General features: G+C 41.1%; 1 protein-coding gene across 1 annotated transcript in view; it reads left to right on the forward strand.

Moving 5' to 3' along the window:
* CCDC175 (coiled-coil domain containing 175) overlaps window positions 1–10,736 on the forward strand; it is a 45,735-nt gene extending 34,999 nt beyond the window's left edge. Inside the window, exons 13-14 of the mRNA XM_055132074.1 lie at window positions 406–537; window positions 10,479–10,736. Of these exons, the coding sequence (XP_054988049.1) occupies window positions 406–537; window positions 10,479–10,736 (390 nt within the window). The remainder of the gene's footprint in view (window positions 1–405; window positions 538–10,478) is intronic.
* The last annotated feature ends 9,011 nt before the right edge of the window (window positions 10,737–19,747 follow it).

Below are 19,747 nucleotides of genomic sequence, written 5' to 3' on the forward strand. Positions count from 1 at the left end.
CAAGCACCACCAGGAGTAATTCCTGAGTGCAGAGCTAGGAGTAACCCCTGAGCATCACTTGGTGTGACCCAAAATGCAAAAGGAAAGAAAGAAAGAAAGAAAGACAGAAAGAAAGAAAGAAAGAAAGAAAGAAAGAAAGAAAGAAAGAAAGAAAGAAAGAAAGAAAGAAAGAAAGAAAGAAAGAAAGAAAGAAAGAAAGAAAGAAAGAAAGAAAGAAAGAAAGAAAGAAAGAAAGAAAGAGTGAAAGAGAGAGGGAGGGAGGGAGGGAGGAAGGGAGGGAGGGAAGGAGGGAAGGAGGGAGGAAGGATAAAACTTAAATCAGATTTGTCTTATGCAAAGAAACATTAATTTTCCTAGATATTCGAAAACTTAATTGACGTAACAATGCCTATTTTCTCTATTTAGATCACTGATAAAGAAGAAGAGATCGCTGACTTTTTGGTAGGTGTTAAAGAACTTGCCATAAAATTAAAAGAGGATGAGAAACACTTTGTTGATAAGGAAATTAAGCTAATTGAAGAGCTAACCGAGTCTCAGGTAATGTTCATTTTGCATGTAAACATAATTGCAAATGGCAATTTCTGGAGGCTGGGTATATGTCATGCTCTTCTAATCACCTAACCGTAAAATCACTCTTCTAGTATGAACAAAGCTGTAGTTCTATTCTGAATTATTCTTCTAAACTACAAGGAGAACAAGAAAGATTACTTCCATTTAAAAAATAATCACATACTCCATGTTACACAGAGATGCTAGCATAATGTGCATGAATTTGTTGGGAGGTGGTGGGGGAGGGAAATAACAGTTCAAGAAAGCAGAGCTTTTCAGGTGCAGGGAGCCAGTGAGTCAGGCCTAGCTGATTCCTTTAGAGAGAGAGTATGTATTAAAAAAATTAGTGATTGAGATTGTGTGATTTTCAATCCTATTAGTACTGATTTCTCATGCATATAATTTCAACATCACGCCCATCACCAGTGTACCTATTTTCCTCTCCCAAGGATCCCCTCATGCCTCCCACCCCAAACTAATTATTTTGCCTTTCGACTTTTGTTGCTCCCTTGCTATGCATCTTTAAGTCTCACATATTAGAGCTATCATTCTGTATCTATGCCTTTTCTTTTGACTGACTTCACTCAGCATATTCCATCCTCTAGTTCCATCCATGTTACTGCAAATTGCATGATTTTTTTTGTTTATTAAGGATGCCTAATATTTCACTGTGCACTTCTTGATCCATTCATCTGTAGTTGGGAGTTTGGGTTGTTTCACTATCTTTGCTATTGTACTATGTGCAGAGTGTATATATATATATATATATATATATATATATATATATATATATATACTCTTTCAATTCAAATCAATGACTTTATGTTTGGGGGATAGATACCAAGAAGTGGTAACACTGGGTCATATGATAGTCCTATTCCTTATTTCTTTTTGAATAGATCTGCATATTGTTTTTCATAGAGGTTGAACCAGATAACATTCCTACCAATGGTGGATAAGTGTTATTTTCTCTCCACACCCTGCCTATACTGGCTGTTTCCAGACTTTCAAAAAATACATGCAATTCTCACAGGCCTGAGAAGATGCCTGTGATTTTGACTTGCATTTCCTAATCATGAGTGGCAATGAGCACTTTTTTCATATGCTGTTGACCATTTGTATATAGAGATGGCAAATCTTAGAGGATTCAGGATATGGATTGGGGGTGAAGTATCACTGTATCGTTGTCATCCCATTGCTCATCGATTTGCTCGAGCGGGCACCAGTAATGTCTCCATTGTGAGACTTGTTGTTACTGTTTTTGGCATATCGAATACATCACGGTAGCTTGCCAGGCTCTGCCATGCGGCTGAGATACTCTCAGTAGCTTGCCAAGCTCTCCAAGAGGGACAGAGGAATTGAACCTGGGTTGGCCGAGTGCAAGGCAAACGCCCTACCCACTGTGCTATGGCTCCAAAGTAAAAGCAATAAAAATAGCCAGGGAAACCACAGGTCTCATGCCCCTGGAAACAACAGAAAGTCACACCTTTTAAGGGTAGTGGCATTACCTGGAGAGTCCCAGAAATGGTTCTCATAGACTAGAGGAGCTGTAGAGAAAAATAATGATATTCAAAGTCCTTGTTTAAACAGTATTCTGTTTGAGGAGATTAAAGGGGCCTTGCAAAACCAAGGGGGACTTCATTTGCAGCAATGCTCCCTTGTAGGGACTAGCTTTACCTTTCCAAACATGCCCATAGCAGGGTTCTCTGTGCCACCTCCATGACACATACCCTGCTACATGCTATAGAAACCCAAAGAACTTTCAGGAGAAGATCCCTGTTCTATGTTTTTTTTTTAATTTATTTATTTTTAATTAGAGAATCACCGTGAGGGTACAGTTACAGATTTATACACTTTTGTGCTTATACTTCCCTCATACAAAGTTCGGGAACCCATCCCTTCACCAGTGCCCATTCTCCACCACCCGTAAACCCGGCGTCCCTCCCACCCTCCCCAATCCCATCTCCCCCCCACCCCACCCTGCCACTGTGGCAGGGCATTCCCTTCTGTTCTCTCTCTCTAATTAGCTGTTGTGGTTTGCAATAAAGGTGTTGAGTGGCCGCTGTGCTCAGTCTCTAGCCCTCATTCAGCCCGCAACTCCCTTCCCCCACATGGCCTTCGACTACAATGTAGTTGGTGATCGCTTCTCTGAGTTGACCTTTCCCCGGAACGTGAGGCCAGCCTCGAAGCCATGGAGTCAACCTCCTGGTACTTATTTCTACAGTTCTTGGGTGATAGTCTCCCACTCTGTTATTCTATATACCATAGATGAGTGCAATCTTTCTATGTCTGTCTCTCTCTTTCTGACTCATTTCACTCAGCATGAAACTTTTCATGCCCATCCACTTAACTACAAAATTCTTGACCTCCTTTTTTCTAACAGCTGCATAGTATTCCATTGTATAGATGTACCAAAGTTTCCTCAACCAGTCATCCGTTCTGGGGCATTCGGGTTTTTTCCAGATTCTGGCTATTGTAAACAGTGCTGCGATGAACATACATGTGCAGATGTTGTTTCGATTGTACTTTTTTGCCTCTCTGGGATATATTCCCAGCAGTGGTATTGCTGGGTCAAATGGGAATTCAATATCTAATTTTTTGAGAATCGTCCAAATTGTTTTCCAGAAGGGCTGAACCAGTCGGCATTCCCACCAGCAGTGAAGAAGGGTCCCTTTCTCCCCACATCCTCTCCAACAGCGGTTGCTTTTGTTCTTTTGGATGTGTGCTAGTCTCTGTGGTGTGAGGTGGTATCTCATGGTTGTTTTGATCTGCATCTCTCTGATGATTAGTGATGCAGAGCACTTTTTCATGTGCCTTTTGGCCATTCGTATTTCTTCCTTGGTAAAGTTTCTGTTCATTTCTTCGCCCCATTTTTTGATGGGGTTGGATGTTTTCTTCTTGTAGAGTTCAACCAGTGCTTTATATACCATTGATATCAACCCCTTATCTGATGGGTATTGTGTAAATATCCTTTCCCATTCTGTGGATAGTCTTTGGATTCTGGTCAATGTATCTCTTGCGGTGCAGAAGCTTTTTAGTTTAATGTAGTCCCATTTGTTGATCTCTGTTTTTACTAGATTGCTTAGTTCCGTGCCACCTTTGAAGATACCTTTATCTTCAATATCGTGGAGGGTTTCGCCGACATTGTCTTCAATGTACCTTATGGTTTGTGGTCGAATGTTGAGGTCTTTAATCCATTTTGATCTGACTTTTGTGCATGGTGTCAGGTCAAGGTCTAAACCCATTTTTTTGCATGTGGTTGTCCAGTTGTGCCAGCACCATTTGTTAAAGAGGCTTTCCTTGTTCCACTTCACATCTCTTGCTCCCTTATCAAAGATTAGATGGTCATACATTTGGGGTTGTGTGTAGGGATATTCCACCCTGTTCCATTGGTCTACGGCTCTGCCTTTGTTCCAGTACCATGCTGTTTTAATTGTTACTGCTTTGTAGTAAAGTTTGAGGTTGGGGATGGTGATGCCTCCCATCATCTTTTTCCCAAGAATTGTTTTAGCTATCCTTGGACGTTTGTTATTCCATATGAATTTTAGGATTGCTTGACCCATTTCTTTGAAGAGTGTCATGGGTATATTTATAGGGATCGCATTGAATCTGTATAATGCTTTAGGGAGTATTGCCATTTTGACAACATTGATTCTCCCTATCCACGAGCAGGGTATATGTTTCCATTTCCTCATGTCCTCTTTGATTTCATGGAGTAGCGTTATGTAGTTTTCTTTGTAAAGGTCTTTTACTTCCTTGGTTAAGCTGATTCCGAGGTACTTGATTTTTCGGGGCACGATTGTGAATGGGATTGCTTTTTTCATGTCCCTTTCCTCTGCCTCATTGTTTGCATATATGAAGGCCATGGATTTTTGGGTATTGATTTTGTAGCCTGCAACTTTACTGTATAAGTCTATTGTTTCTAAGAGTTTCTTAGTAGAGGTTTTAGGCTTCTCTAGATATAGTATCATGTCGTCTGCAAATAGTGAGAGTTTGATTTCTTCCCTTCCTATCTGGATGCCCTTAATCTCTTTTTCTTGTCTAATAGCTATCTCAAGTACTTCCAGTACTATATTGAAGAGGAGTGGTGAGAGTGGGCATCCTTGTCTTGTGCCTGATCTCAGAGGAAAGGCCCTTAGTTTTTCCCCGTTGAGGATAATGCTTGCCGTAGGCTTGTGATAGATGGCTTCGACTATCTTGAGGAAAGTTCCTCCAAACCCCATTTTGGCGAGGGTTTTCATCATGAAAGGATGTTGGATCTTGTCAAATGCTTTCTCTGCATCTATTGATATGATCATATGGTTTTTATCTTTACTTTTGTTGATATGCTGGATTATGTTGATTGATTTCCGAATGTTAAACCATCCTTGCATCCCTGGGATGAATCCCACTTGGTCGTGATGTATGATCTTTTTGATGAGTTGTTGGATCCTATTTGCCAGTATTTTGTTGAGGATCTTCGCATCGGTGTTCATCAGGGATATTGGTCTGTAATTTTCTTTCTTAGTGGTGTCTTTGTTTGCTTTTGGTATTAGGGAGATGTGTGCTTCATAGAAACTGTTTGGGAGATTTCCTGTTTTTTCAATTTCCTGGAAAAGTTTGAGGAAAACAGGCAGCAGGTCTTCTTTAAATGTTTGGAAGAATTCGCCAGTGAAGCCATCTGGGCCTGGGCTTTTGTTTTTGGGGAGGTTTTTAATCACAGCTTCAATTTCCTTAACATTGATGGGTCTATTCAGGTATTCCAAGTCTTCTTTGTTCAGTCTTGGGAGATTGTAAGAATCGAGGAATCCATCCATTTCTTTTAGGTTCTCCTGCTTTGTGGCATATAGACTTTCGAAGTAGTCTCTAATGATCTTTTGAATCTCACTGGTTTCTGTTATGATGTCCCCCTTTTCATTTCTGATTCGATTTATTAGGGTTCTTTCTCTTTCTTTCTTTGTGAGTCTTGCTAGCGGTTTATCAATCTTGTTTATTTTCTCGAAGAACCAGCTCTTTGTTTCATTGATCTTTCGGATTGTCTTTTTGGTTTCCATGTCATTAATTTCTGCTCTAATTTTTATTATTTCTTTCCTTCGATCTGGTTTGGGTTCCCTTTTCTGGTCCTTTTCTAAGGTCTTGAGTCGTGAAGTCAAGCTGTCTATGTGGGCCCTTTCTTCCTTCCTGAGGAATGCTTGGAGAGCTATAAATTTTCCCCTTAACACGGCTTTAGCTGCGTCCCATAGGTTTTGGCAGCTCGTGTCTTCATTCTCATTTGTTTCTAAGTATTTTTTGATTTCTTCCTTGATTTCCTTCCTGACCCACTCATTGTTCACCATTGAATTGTTTAATTTCCAAGTGTTTGACTTGATTCTCCGTGTCAGTGAGTGGTTAGCTTCTATCTTCAGCGCATCGTGGTCTGAAAAGATGGTTGATACAATTTCTATTTTTCCGATTCTATTGAGGTATGTTCTGGGGCCCAGTACATGGTCTATTTTAGAAAATGTTCCGTGTGCACTGGAAAAGAATGTGTATTCTTTCTTTTGGGGGTGTAAGGCCCTGTATAGGTCTATTAGGCCTCTCTCTTCAATTTCTTCTTTCAGAGTCAGTGTTTCCTTGTTGAGTTTTGTTCTTGTCGATCTATCTAGAGGCGATAAGGCCATATTGAAGTCTCCGACTACTATTGTGCTGTTAGTGATGTCCTCTTTGAAGTCTGCTAGGAGTTGTTTTAAATATTTAGCTGGTCGCTCATTAGGTGCATATATGTTTAAGAGTGTGATTTCTTCCTGTTGAACATATCCCTTGATAAACAGAAAATGACCTTCGCTGTCCCTTTTAATCTTTTTCAACCTGAAATCTATGTTGTCGGATATTAGGATGGCCACTCCAGCTTTTTTACGGGGGTTGTTTGCTTGCAGGATTGTTTTCCATCCTTTGACTTTGAGTCTATGTTTACTCTGTTTGTTCAGGTGTGTTTCTTGCAGGCAGCAGAATGATGGGTTTAATTTCTGGATCCATTTTGCCACTCTGTGTCTCTTGATGGGTGCATTTAGGCCGTTGACGTTGAGAGAGATTATTGTGATAGGATTTTGTGTCATATTTCTGTGGTGTTTGTTGTTTTTATGTGGCTCCACCTTGTCTTACAGTAGCCCCTTTAGACCTTCTTTCAAGTTTGGTTTTGAGTCTATGAAGGACCTGAGCTGTTGTTTATCCGAGAAGTAGTGTATGGTTCCTTCGAGTTTGAGTGAGAGTTTAGCCGGATAAAGTATTCTTGGTGAGGCATTCATTTCGTTGAGTCTTTTCACTATGTCCCACCATTGTCTTCGGGCTCGGAGGGTTTCCTCTGACAGGTCTGCTGTAAATCTGAGGGGTGCTCCTTTGTATGTAATTTCCTTCTTTGACCTTGCTGCTTGCAGAATTGTGTCTCTATCCATAGCATCCGTCATTCTGACTATGATATGCCTTGGAGTCTTTTTATTCGGGTCTCTTTTTGCTGGTACTCTTCGGACTCCTTGTATCTGGATGCCTGCCTTCTCCAGCTCTGGGAATTTCTTAGCAATGATGTCTTTGACTGTGTTTTTTTCATTGGGGTTACTTCCCTGTGGTTCTGGTACTCCAATGATTCTTATGTTGTTTCTCTTGAAGTCATCCCCCAGGGCTCTGATTCGCTCTATAGCCATTTTGAGGTCTTTGGCCATGATTTGTTGTTGTCTATAAGTTTTCTGCAGCTCATCTTCGAGGTCGCTGATTCTTTCTTCAGCTGTAGGGCATCTAGTGAGATTTTTATTTCATCTACCGATTCCTTTATTTGTGAGATTTCCGTTCGAAGATTTGAAATTTCTGCTCTCATTTCTGCTCTCATTTCTTCCTGAATTTTCTTGGTAGACCGTTCCAGCGCTTCATTCATCTCCTCCCTTAGTTTATTGGATGTCTGTTCCATGGTTGCTTGGAGTAGGTCGACTCTCCTCCAGATCTCCTCTCTAAATTGTTTATCTGAGAGGTCATAGATGTGAGTAGCCCCCATTGATGTTTCTGGAATTTTTTCTTCTCCCTCTCTTGGTGGAGGGGATTTTCGCTGCTTCTTCATATTGTTACGGAAGTATAGAGTTGGAGCTCTGTAGTTATTTGTTCCTTTTTCCTTCTTGTGGAAAGAGGTTTTTCTGATCGTGCTAAACTTCCCTTATTAACTGAGAGCTTTTATAGTGTCAGACTAAGCTAATGGCTATTTTGTGTGTTAGAGATCGCAAAAGTGAATTTTCAAAAACATACAAGTACTGATTGAGCTGAGGTAACAAAGAATAACTGCGGCCGCTCTGAGAGGAGGCCACGCCCACTTTTAGACCACGCCCACTAACATACAGGACACGCCCCCAGTGTCTTCCTGCGAGGGCGGGCCGCAGTTAGGGGGCCCGGGGAGGAGCCGGGGCGCAGAGGACACGGGCTGGGGCGGCTGGAAGGTCTCGGGGAGTCCAGGCGGCGGGAAGCGGGGCGCGGGAGGGCGTGGCCGAGGGTCCGGGAAGGTACCTGCGAGGGCGGGCCGCAGTTAGGGGGCCCGGGGAGGAGCCGGGGCGCAGAGGACAGGGGCTGGGGCGGCTGGAAGGTCTCTGGGAGTCCAGGTGGCGGGAAGCGGGGCGTGGGAGGGCGTGGCCGAGGGTCCGGGAAGGTACCTGCGAGGGCGGGCCGCAGTTAGGGGGCCCGGGGAGGAGCCGGGGCGCAGAGGACACGGGCTGGGGCGGCTGGAAGGTCTCGGGGAGTCCAGGCGGCGGGAAGCGGGGCGCGGGAGGGCGTGGCCGAGGGTCCGGGAAGGTACCTGCGAGGGCGGGCCGCAGTTAGGGGGCCCCGGGAGGAGCCGGGGCGCAGAGGACACGGGCTGGGGCGGCTGGAAGGTCTCGGGGAGTCCAGGCGGCCCCCTGTTCTATGTTTAATTTTTTTTTTAGTTTTTTGGGCTACATCCAGCAGTACTCAGGGCATATTCCTGTCTCTGCACTCAAGAATTACTCCTGGTGGTGCATGGAGGACCACACAGGCTACCAGGAATAGAAAACCCAGGTCAGCATGTGCAAGGCAAATGTCCTACATGCTGTACTATTACTTCATCCACAAAAAGATCTGTTCTTTTTAATACAAATAATAGGAAGAAGCAAGCATGCCTTCCTTTAAAAATACGATATGAAAAGCGAGGAAATACAGGGTAAAAAAAATTCCACTGTAAGAAGATGTATGTCATGAATTAAGATAATCACACAGCTATACGAAGGAAGATCAAGATTAGCAATACTGTCCTATTGTCTATGTACCAAATGTCCATTATCCATTCATCTGTTCTCGGGTACTTGGGTTGATTCCAGATTTTGGCTATTGTGAATAGTGTTGCAATGAACATTGGCATACAAGCAGTTTTTCTGGATGAGTTTTGGGGCCCTTGGAGTAAATGTCAAGAAGTGGAATTGCTGGATTATATGGACTCAATTTCTAGTTTTTTGAGAAGTTTCTACATTGTTTTCCAAAAAGGTGGAACCAGGCAACATTCCCACCAGTAGAAAATGAGAGTCCCCTTTTCCCTTCATTCATGCTAACACTAGTTGTTTTTGTCATTTGTGATGTGTGCCAGTCTCACTAGTGTGAGATTATATGTCATTGTTGTTTTGAAAGAAAAAAGAAAGACAATGAAAAAAGGCAGAAGGGTTAAAAACAGATTGGCAACACCAGATTCTAGGAATTCAGAGAAGAGAATGAATAGCCAAAAATATGAAGCAGTGTAATGAAATCTAGCACAAGCAAGAAACAAAGGTATAGGAAGCACTGTACAAATCATAAATAAGAAACCGAAGATGTGTGGGTAGTGAGAAATGGTCTCCCATTGCTGGTTTGAACATGTCTGGGTGTCCCATATTAGATGCTATAAAACAGAAGCAAAATGAAGTAGAGTCCTTATTGGAGGGTAGTTGAAAAAACAAGATAAACCAATAGCACACATGGTCAGTTCCATGGTGCCTGATGGAGAGAGAGAGAAAAATGTTAAGTTTGAAGTGGTGAGTAAAGGCAAGTGTGGTGTGGTGTGGATAATCACGTACGATACAACACAGTTTTTTACATCAACGTTTCTTAGAATTTATGTATATTATGCCTTACTGACTTTTTAAAGTTTAAAGTTTTATTTGTTAATTAATTTGTTTTGGGAGTCTTGCCTGGTGGTATTGGAAAGATCATATGGTCCTGGGTTTCAAAACCGGGCTCCAACATGCAGAGCATGTGTCCCAGCTCTTTGAACAAGTTCCCCTGCTGCTTTTGTCTTGCTAAAAATGCAATCAAACAAGAGAGAGTTTCTCAAACATACCTGTGACTGTATATGTAGTAGCATTAAGAGAATCATAGTGGAGTCCAGAGAGATAGTACAGGGGCCAATGCCTTCTATAAGGTATATGGTTTGGATAAGGCCAACCCCACTTCAACCCTCAGCACCACATTGAGCTCTAGGGGTGCAATACTGGAGACCCCCCAGCATGGCTAGGGTACTCCAGATGAGCCCCAGCACTGTTGGGCTAAGCAGTACCACATTCACTGTTCATTACATTGAACTGCCAGCCATTGGCTGAGTATCACTGCGACAGGTCCTGCAGCCTCCTGAGCAGAGGGAAGGGAAGAAGTCAGGGAGGGAAGGCAGGCAAGCCTTGGTAGTGGAATCACAGAACTGAAAAGATCATTGGAGAGACAAAGGATCTTAATTTCTTAAGCATGTGTGTTTGATGTAAATAAAATTTTTGCTTTTCAGAGAGCTGTAAAGCAGACCAAAAATTTAAAAACTCCTTTAAATATTATCTAGCTTCTACTAGATACCTTTCTATGCCCTTCAGGTTTAGAGGAGATCTCCCTCAGAGAACCTACTTTCTAATTTAGAGGGCTATGTGACTTCTCTGATGCATGCCTCACCATTTATTTTTCTTTCTTTAAAGAAAATATTTGTCATAGAAAAGCAAGGTGCTGAAATGTATGAAAACATGCTGCAGGAGTATCTTCCTAATCTTCAGGAGGTAGAAGTGGAGTTTATAAACAAAAACAAAAAGTATGAAAAGCTCGCTGATCAGCTTTCAGGTACACATGAAACATTCTGCAACTGCCCTCAAGCTGAGTTAGAATTTCTGTTATCTTCTGTCATGGGGCTTCTTCCACTATTTCCACTCACAACCCTAAGAAGTACAACAGGAGCATGACCTGCCATAAACACCTTGGATTCATGAACCATTCCATTTTGAATGAATAGTTGCTTACACAGAACCCTGTTACTGTTGCAAAATTTTCCATGACTCCACACCCATTTTACAATCTTATATGTGATGTTGCCCTTCAGTTTAAGAAGTGAAGGTATCATTCAAGCTGGGGAGAGTGTCATCAGTCACAAGTATGTTGGGAAATTCTTCCAACATGTTCTCATAACCTTTAACTTCCCATTCTTTAGTTTTTGCCTCTTCTACCTTTCTCTCACCCACACTACAATTTCTCTTGTCTAATGTCTCTTTTGCTCTTTTGAAGTCTATTTAAAAAAAAACACAGTCTCGGGGCTAGAGCAATTGCACAGCGGGTAGGGCGTTTGCCTTGCACGAGGCAGACCCGGCTTAGATTCCCAGCATCCCACATGGTTCCCTGAGCACTTCCAGGAGTAATTCCTGAGTGCAGAGCCAGGAGTAACCCCTGTGCATTGCCAGGTGTGACCCAAAAAGAACAGAAAAAAAGTAACTGGTATCAACTGCATGGTCTCTCTATGGTACAGATGAAACCAACTCTTTTACCTGCTACTGTATAAAGACATTTTTTGTTTGTTTCATAACATGCATCTGCAAATGATCATCTCTTTTCCAGTTATGATTTAAAGGACTTAGCCCATAGGAACTACTCAAACATTTTTCCCCACTGGCCTACCTTATGGCAGATACACCTCATGCGTCCAATATCTGGGTAATTAGGAAATGATGTGAAATGTGTCTGAAAATATTAGTGCCTGATATTTGGTTCCATGACATAATCACGCATGAATTTAACATAAAAATAAATATATTCGCAACAACAATTGGAATGTGCCCATCAAATCCTGCACTGAAGAGTTCACACGTCCTGAATTACTCCCACAGGGGTAAGACTTGTCTTATACTTAGGGAGTAGAAGACTCTTTCCCAAGGACTATTAAGAGGGAACATTTTCAGAACCTCTATCTTCTTGATATTGGAAGAAGTTTGAAGAAAAGGAAAGGTCAGAGCCAAAAGTTAGAACAAGGATTTAAAGAGGAGAAAAAAAGAATGTACTGGGGTGGGAATGATCACTTGGTACAAATGATAATGGGAAATAGAAATTAAAATAGTCTTGTCAAAGAAGAAAACATCCAATCCCATCAGAAAATGGGGCAATGAAATGAACAGAAACTTTCTCAAGGAAGAAATTCAGATAACTAAAAGGTACATGAGAAAATGCTGTACATCAATAATCATCAGGGAGATGCAGATCAAAACAACAATGAGATACCATCTCACACCACAGATAGTGACCCACACCCAAAAGAACAAAAGCAACTGGTGCTGGCGTGGATGTGGGGAGAAAGGGACTCCCCTTCACTGCTGGTGGGAATGCCGACTGGTTCAGCCCTTTTGGAAAACAGTATGGATGCTTCTCAAAAAATTAGAAATTGAGCTCCCATTTGACCCAGCAATACCACTTCTGGGAATATATCCAAGAGATGCAAAAAAGTATGGTAAAAGTGACATCTGCACCTATATGTTCATTGCAGCACTGTTTACAATAGCCAGAATCTGGAAAAAACCCAAGTGCCCAAGAACAGATGACTGGTTATAGAAACTTTGGTACATCTACACAATGGAATACTATGCAGCTGTTAGAAAAGATGAAACCATGAAATTTGCATATAGGTGGATCAACGTGGAAAGTATCATGTTAAGTGAAATGAGTCAGAAAGAGGAACAGACATAGAAAGATTGCACTCATCTGTGGAATATAAAGTAACAGAATGGGAGACTAACACCCAAGAATAGTAGAGATAAGTATCAGGAGGATTATTCCACAGTTTGGAAGCTGGCCTCACATGCTAGGTGAAGAAGCAGCTCTGATAGAGAAGGGATCACCAAACAAAGGGTGCTAGGTGGGCCCACTAGGTATGGGAGATACGGGCTGAAAGCGGACTATAGACTGAACATGATGCCTACTTAATACTTCTACAGCAAACCACAACACCCAAAAGGACAGAGAGAGAGCAAAAGGGAATGCCCTGCCACAGAGGTGGGGTGGGGTGAAGGGGACGGGGTGGTGGTGGTGGGAGAGATGCTGGGACCACTGGTGGTGGAAAATGGGCACTGGTGGAGGGATGGGTACTCGGTCATTGTATGACTGAAATGCAAGCATGAAAATTTGCAAGTCTGTAACTTTATCTCACAGTGATTCACAAATAAAAAAATTTTTTTAAATAGTCTTGTCAAAATAGTAGTTATGTGGAACTTCAGTATACTCAAATGTATAATAAAGATTCCAAAGTAAATAGTTGTTGCTGCAGAGAAAGGCAGATTTTTTTTTTGCTTTTTTTTTTTTTTTTTTTTTTTTTTGCTTTTTGGGTCACACCCGGCGATGCACAAGGATTATTCCTGGATCTGCACTCAGGAATTACCCCTGGTGGTGCTCAGGGAACCATGTGGGATGCTGGGAATTGAACTCGGGTCAGCTGCGTGCAAGGCCTCGTTTCAAGCTTGAAACTAAATAATATAATGCACTCTTAGATGATCTTAAAGTCAAAAAAAAAGAGAGATTACCGATAGAAGTAGGAAAAAGAGGGTAAAGTAGAAGAAAGGGAAGAGAGGACATAAAAGCAATGTGCCCCTGACAGTAAGAAAACTTACTTCGAGCACAAGCAGTTACAATGACAGAGGATGGCATGCATGGGATCATACACATGAGACCAATGGCAATACTTTGGGTTAATTGTGATAAACAAATCATGCCCATCTATCTTTGATCCCTAAGAAAGCATCCCAAGAATATGTGTAAAAAATATTTCTTGTTTAATTGTGTTAGCCCACAGGTGCAAAAAGCAGAGCAAACATCAGCAGATAACAAATATCATTGCTGGCAGGCATGTTTGCATGGAAGCATCAGCAGAGAGAGGTCTAGGTGTAACAAGTGTGAGCAGTGAGCGCAGTGAGGGGGAAATGTACACTGGTGGAGGAATGGGTGTTGAAATATTATGTGACTAGAATCTAATCATGAACAGCTTTGACAAGGTCTATCATACAATGATTCAATAAAATTTTTTTAAAAAAAAACACAGTCTCGGGGCTGGAGCAATAGCACAGCGGGTAGGGCGTTTGCCTTGCATGCGGCCGACCCGGGTTCGATTCCCAGAATCCCATATGGTCCCCCTGAGCGCCACCAGGAATAATTCCTGAGCGCAGAACCAGGAGTAACCCCTGAGCATCGCCAGGTGTGACCCAAAAAGCAAAAAAAAAAAATGCAGTCTCTCGTAGGCAGGACCCAGAGAGCCTTGGACTATGGAGCTATGGAGAATCTTGCTACTGTGAAGGCTGAGTCAAATATCCTCTTCAGGGCAACTGATTTTGCTCACAACCCTGGCAGAAAAGTTGAAGCCAAGGGCTCTGAACTGCTGGACATGACTGTTGGACTGTTGGACATGACTTCAGGTAGAAAACAGAGGCTTTGCAGAGACTTCTACTGGTCTGCTTGTATTATGATTCCTCTAGAATTCCTTCCCTGTGCGGGAGAAGGAAATGAGGAGATTTTTTGGAGGACACAAACCATTTTAGAGAAAACCTCCACAGATCCTAATTTTTGAGCATCTCTCCAGCAAAATGAATAATTCCTTCCTAAACACTGTACTGCAGAGCTCACCCAGGAACCAAACCTTTAAGTACCTCCTTTGTAGAAGAGATTGGCTGCAGCAATCAAACATCTCAACAATATCTCCAACAGGCAAGAGAAGCTACAGCAGACAGAGGAAGAGAACTCTGTGGAAACAGAGTGTCAGCGAGCTTATGAACAAGAGTACTTTTGAGGATATATTCTCTGAGAATATATCCTCTTGACATTTTAAGCATAAAACATGATGTTTTATATATTCTTTATCCCAGACAATGAATCTTAAAGGTATATTCTTGGTGAAATAAAAGATGAAGCTGGAGAGATAATTTAGGGGTTAAGACTTGTAAGGAGCCAATCCCAGTTTGATCTTTGGCCCTGAGCACTGTTAGGAGTATAGCACTAAGCACTATTAGGAGTTATACTTGAACACAACTGTGTATACACCCAGTAAAGTATTGCTTTCAAATAAAAAAGGATAAAATGTCTAAATGAAACAATAAGAAAGTGTCCAAAAATGAAAAACTGTAACTAAAACAAATTTAACTCAAATAAGGAGACTATAAGAAGAGTTAAGAAACCCAAGAACAGTAGAGATAAGTATCAGGAGGATTACTCCACAGCTTAGAAGCCGGCCTCATATTCTGGGGAAAAAGGCAGCTCAGATAGGGAAGGGACCACCAAATAAGGGGTGCTAGGAGGGCCCGCTCGGGGTGGGAGATGCAAGCTGAAAATAGACCATAGACTGACCAAACATGATGCCTACTTAATACCTCTATAGCAAACCACAACACCCAAAAGGAGAGAGAGAGCAAAAGGGAATGCCCTGCTACAGAAGCAGAGTGGGGTGGAGGGGGTGGGGTGGGGGTGGTGGGAGGGATGCTGAGACCATTGGTGGTAGAAAATGGGCACTGGTGGAGGGATGGGTACTCGGTCATTGTATGACTGAAATGCACTCATGAAAGTTTGTAAGTCTGTAACTGTACCTCATGGTGATTCACTAATAAAAAAAATTTTTTTAAAGTTAAGAAAATATCTTTAAAAGTAGGACCTGCCCAAGAAAAATGAGAAGATATGAGGCCCAGAATAAAAGGAGGAGAAGAAAAGTGAAAGTGTATTATGGAATATCAAATACCCAGTTGAAATAAATCTGGGGAAAGGAGAATTGAAAGAATGTAAAAAAAAATTCAAAGAACAATACAATTCTCCAGTACTGGGGAGACTGAGTTACTACATACACAGGAGGCATAAGTCAAGAAAAGCAATAGGATATGAGAGTCAGGAATAAGAAGGTTCAAATTACGGAGATGTAAAGTCCCAGAAGCTAGTTGTGCAGGTGGTTTAAGGGGGGAAAGTGCAGAAAGCAGTGACAAACGGAGGGGAGAGAAAAATAATACTAAGAGTTCATCAAAGTGGTTGACTACCTGGGAAGTAACACTCAGAAAAGATCACACAACTCTCTTAGATATTTTAGGATGAATTAGAGATATATACAGGGAAATCTACGCAAATTTTGAAAGAAGGATGATTAGTTCCTGGGAAAACAATATACGTGTATATAAAAACACACGTGTATGTATTTACATGTATTTATACAAAAGCGCATCCTCCTCCACTACATTAGGAAATAAGTCTTTAACCCCCTTAAAATGACAAGACAAGAAATACTAAGCAATCTAAGCACTTTTTTAAATTTTAATACTGAAATAAGCCAAAGTGAATGCAAATTGAGACACTAAGATCGATATAGCCTTAGAGACCACCTGACTGTGGATCTTGTTATAAATCTTATAATAATTATTATTTTTAAAATACAGATATATGTCTTTTTATTACCTATTTAAATTTTGGACAAGCAAGATAGGTTTTTTAAACTTTAAAATTTTAATTTTTAAAAAATTTAATTGAGATACACAATTACAAAATACTCATAATTGCCTTTATTTTTTTATTTTATTAGTTCACCATGTGGAAAGTTACAAAGCTTTCAGGTTTAAGTCTCAGTTATACAATGCTCAACATAATTGCCTTTAGTCATAAAATGTTCCACCACCCATCCCTTCACCAGTATGTATTTCCTGTCATCACTGTCTCTACCCCTCAAGTTTGCCTCTATAATGGACACTTTTCTTCTCTCTCTTTTTTTTCCTTTTAGGCACTATGTTTTGTGGTACTGTTACCAAAGGGTTTCATATGTATCACTTTTTTTTTTTATTGAATCACCGTGAGATGCAGTTACAAAACTTTCATGTTTGAGGTTCAGTCATACAATGATTGAACACCCATTCCTTCACCAGTGCACATGTTCCCAGTATACCCCCTCTTTCCCACCCTCCCCCTGCCTCTATGGCAGACAATTTTCCCCATACTCTCTCTCTCTACTTTTGGGAATTATGGTTTGCAATTTAGATACTGAAGAGGCTATCATGTTTGGTCCTTTAACTACTTTCAGCACACATCTCCCATCCCAAACCATTCCTCCAGCCATCATTGACTTAGTGAACCCTTTTCTATTCCAGCTGCCTTCTCCCCCAGTTCATGAGGCAGGCTTCAAACTATGTAGTAATATTCCTGGCCCTCGTGTCTACTGTCCTTGGGTGTCAGTCTCATATTATGTTATTTTATATCCCACAAATGAGTGCAGTCTTTCTATTTCTGTCCCTCTTTTCTGACTCATTTCACTTAGCATGATACTCTCCATGACCATCCACTTATAAGCAAATTTCATAACTTCATCTCCTAACAGCTGCATAGTATTCCACTGTGTAGGTGTACCAAAATTTCTTTAACCAATCGTCTGTTCTCGGGCACTCGGGTTGTTTTCAGATACTGGCTATTGTGAACAGTGTTGCAATGAATATACAGGTGCAGATGTCATTTCTACTGTGCTTTTTTTCATGCGTATCACTTACCTCCTTTCAGCACCCAATTGTCGTCCAGAGCGATCATTTCCAACTATCATTGTCATAGTGGCTTCTTCTCTGTCCTAACTGCACTCCCTTCCCATCCAGCTTGTAACAAGCTTCCTACCCTGGGCCTGTCCTGGCATCATTTCTATTGTATTTGGGTATTATTCTCATAGTATCACTGTCACTGTCACTGTCATCCCATTGCTCATTGATTTGCCTAAGCAAGCACCAGTAACATCTCCATTGTGAGACTTGTTGTTACTGTTTTGGCATATCAAATATGCCACAGGTAGCTTGTCATGCTCTGCCATGCGGGGCGAGATACTCTTGGTAGCTTGCCAGCTCTCCAAGAGGGGCGGAGGAATCACACCCGGGTTGGCTGCATGCGAGGCAAATGCCCTACCCGCTGTGCTATCGCTCCAGCCCAATTTATGTTTTAAAATACATTTAAAAAATCTATAAACAAAGTAAATATTTATTTTTATTTGTTTGGGACCATACATAGTGGGGCTCAGGACTTACTCCTGGCTTTGCACTTAGGAATCACTGATGGAGGCATTTGGGGGACCCTATGGGATGCCAGGATTGAACCTGGGTCATCTTCATAGTATGTTTTCTATATACCAGTGTGATCATTCTACATCAGTCCTTCTCCCTCTGACTCATTTCACTCAGCCTGATAGTTTTAACTAACTATGAAATTTACTTAGAAAGATTCAAGGATGAAGGGGGAGAAAGAGAGGATGTACATACGTATTCAAAAAAGAACACAAACTTGAAAGAGGAAGCAAGTGATATAACCTGTTCAAGGGAGAACATGGGCTTGAAGAACAAGTTTTTACTATTTTTAACAGAGAATTGTGCAAGCAGTTATTAATTTTCTCTCTCTTTTTTAATAGCAAAACAGGAAGAATATAGCTCTCTGAGAAATAGCATTTCTAAAGCTGCAAAGGACTTTACAAGATTCTCAATCAATGCGGTAAAGGGTCAATGCAGTCATCCTTTTACTTATTAGAATAATGCCATTCACATGCAGTATTTCTGACCTAGCATCCTGGCATTTTCAGGAAATCTACATTTATTAAACTTACCCTTTTAATATTAATGGTTTAAAATTTTAGTTGCAACATGCACTCACGTATATGCATGCATACACACATGAAGAGAGAGGAGAAAGAAAACTACTGATTTTGCAGTCTTAGTTTTCTTAATTATAAGTTAGTGATTAGATTATATTTTCTAGGTTTCCTTTAAGATTTGTTTTTCTGGTAAATTCTTATGAAATCAAGGATAGTACTGTAGCATTGTCGCACTGTTGTTCATCAATTTTCCTTGAGCAGGCACCAGTAACATCTCCATTGTGAGACTTGTTACTGTTTTTGGCATATTGAATACGCCACTGGTAGCTTGCCAAGCTCTGCCATGTGGGCAGGATACTCTCGGTAACTTGCCGGGCTCTCTGAGAGGGGCGAAGGAATTGAACCCCGGTCGGCCGTGTGCAAGGTAAATGCCCTAACCGCTGTGCTATCACTTCAGCCAAAAACAAGGATTGAGAGAATAAATTGCAGGGAAGGGTGTGAGGGTGAAAGCATTGGATCAAGGTAAAGGATGCTTGCAACCTTTTAAAAATTTTATAATCATGATGGCCAAAGAGATAGTAGAGGGGGCAGGTGCTTGCCTTCCAATCCTGGTTCTATCCTTGGCACTGCCAAGTATGATCCCTGAACAAAGAGCTAAGCATAAATCCTGAGCACAGTCTGGTGTGATAAAAAATCCAATAAAATAAAATAAAATGTTATAATCAACAATCAATGAAAAACACATGTGTAGCTGATTAAAATATGGAGGGCTTACATTTAGAAGTAAGAATATAGTTGAGTTGTATTCTGATCTTGCATTTTTCATATCAATTTATATTGATATCCAGATTAAGTAGATACTAATATATGTATCTACTGTATATACTACATGTCACTATCTTTTGCCCCAAAGGTTGCTTAAGTACACATGTTGGTTGATCTCAATGGCACCCGCTTTATATATAATATTCATGCATATAACATTTCAATTGGCGATAGTCACTACAGTATCAATATATGTAACAGAAGATAGTCCTAGAATGTGATAGTTTTCTTATTTGTTAGATTGCTTTTATTGAATCACCCTGAGATACAGTTAGAAGGCTGCTCATGATCCAGTTTCAGTCATACAGTGTTCCAACACCTGTCCCTCCACCAGTGTATATTTCCCACCACCAATAACCTCAGTTTCCCTCCAATCCCCTGCCTCTATGGCAGGCACTTTCCTTCTCTTTTCTCTCTTTCTGTCTCTCTGTCTCTCTTTCCTCTTTCTCTCTCTTCTCTCTCTCTTTCCATTTAAGCATTATGATTTTCAATACAGATATTGAAAGGTTATTATTTTTGTTCCTTTACTTTCAGCATGCAATT

Source organism: Sorex araneus, chromosome 3, assembly GCF_027595985.1.
Source record: "Sorex araneus isolate mSorAra2 chromosome 3, mSorAra2.pri, whole genome shotgun sequence".
Lineage (NCBI taxonomy): Eukaryota > Metazoa > Chordata > Mammalia > Eulipotyphla > Soricidae > Sorex > Sorex araneus.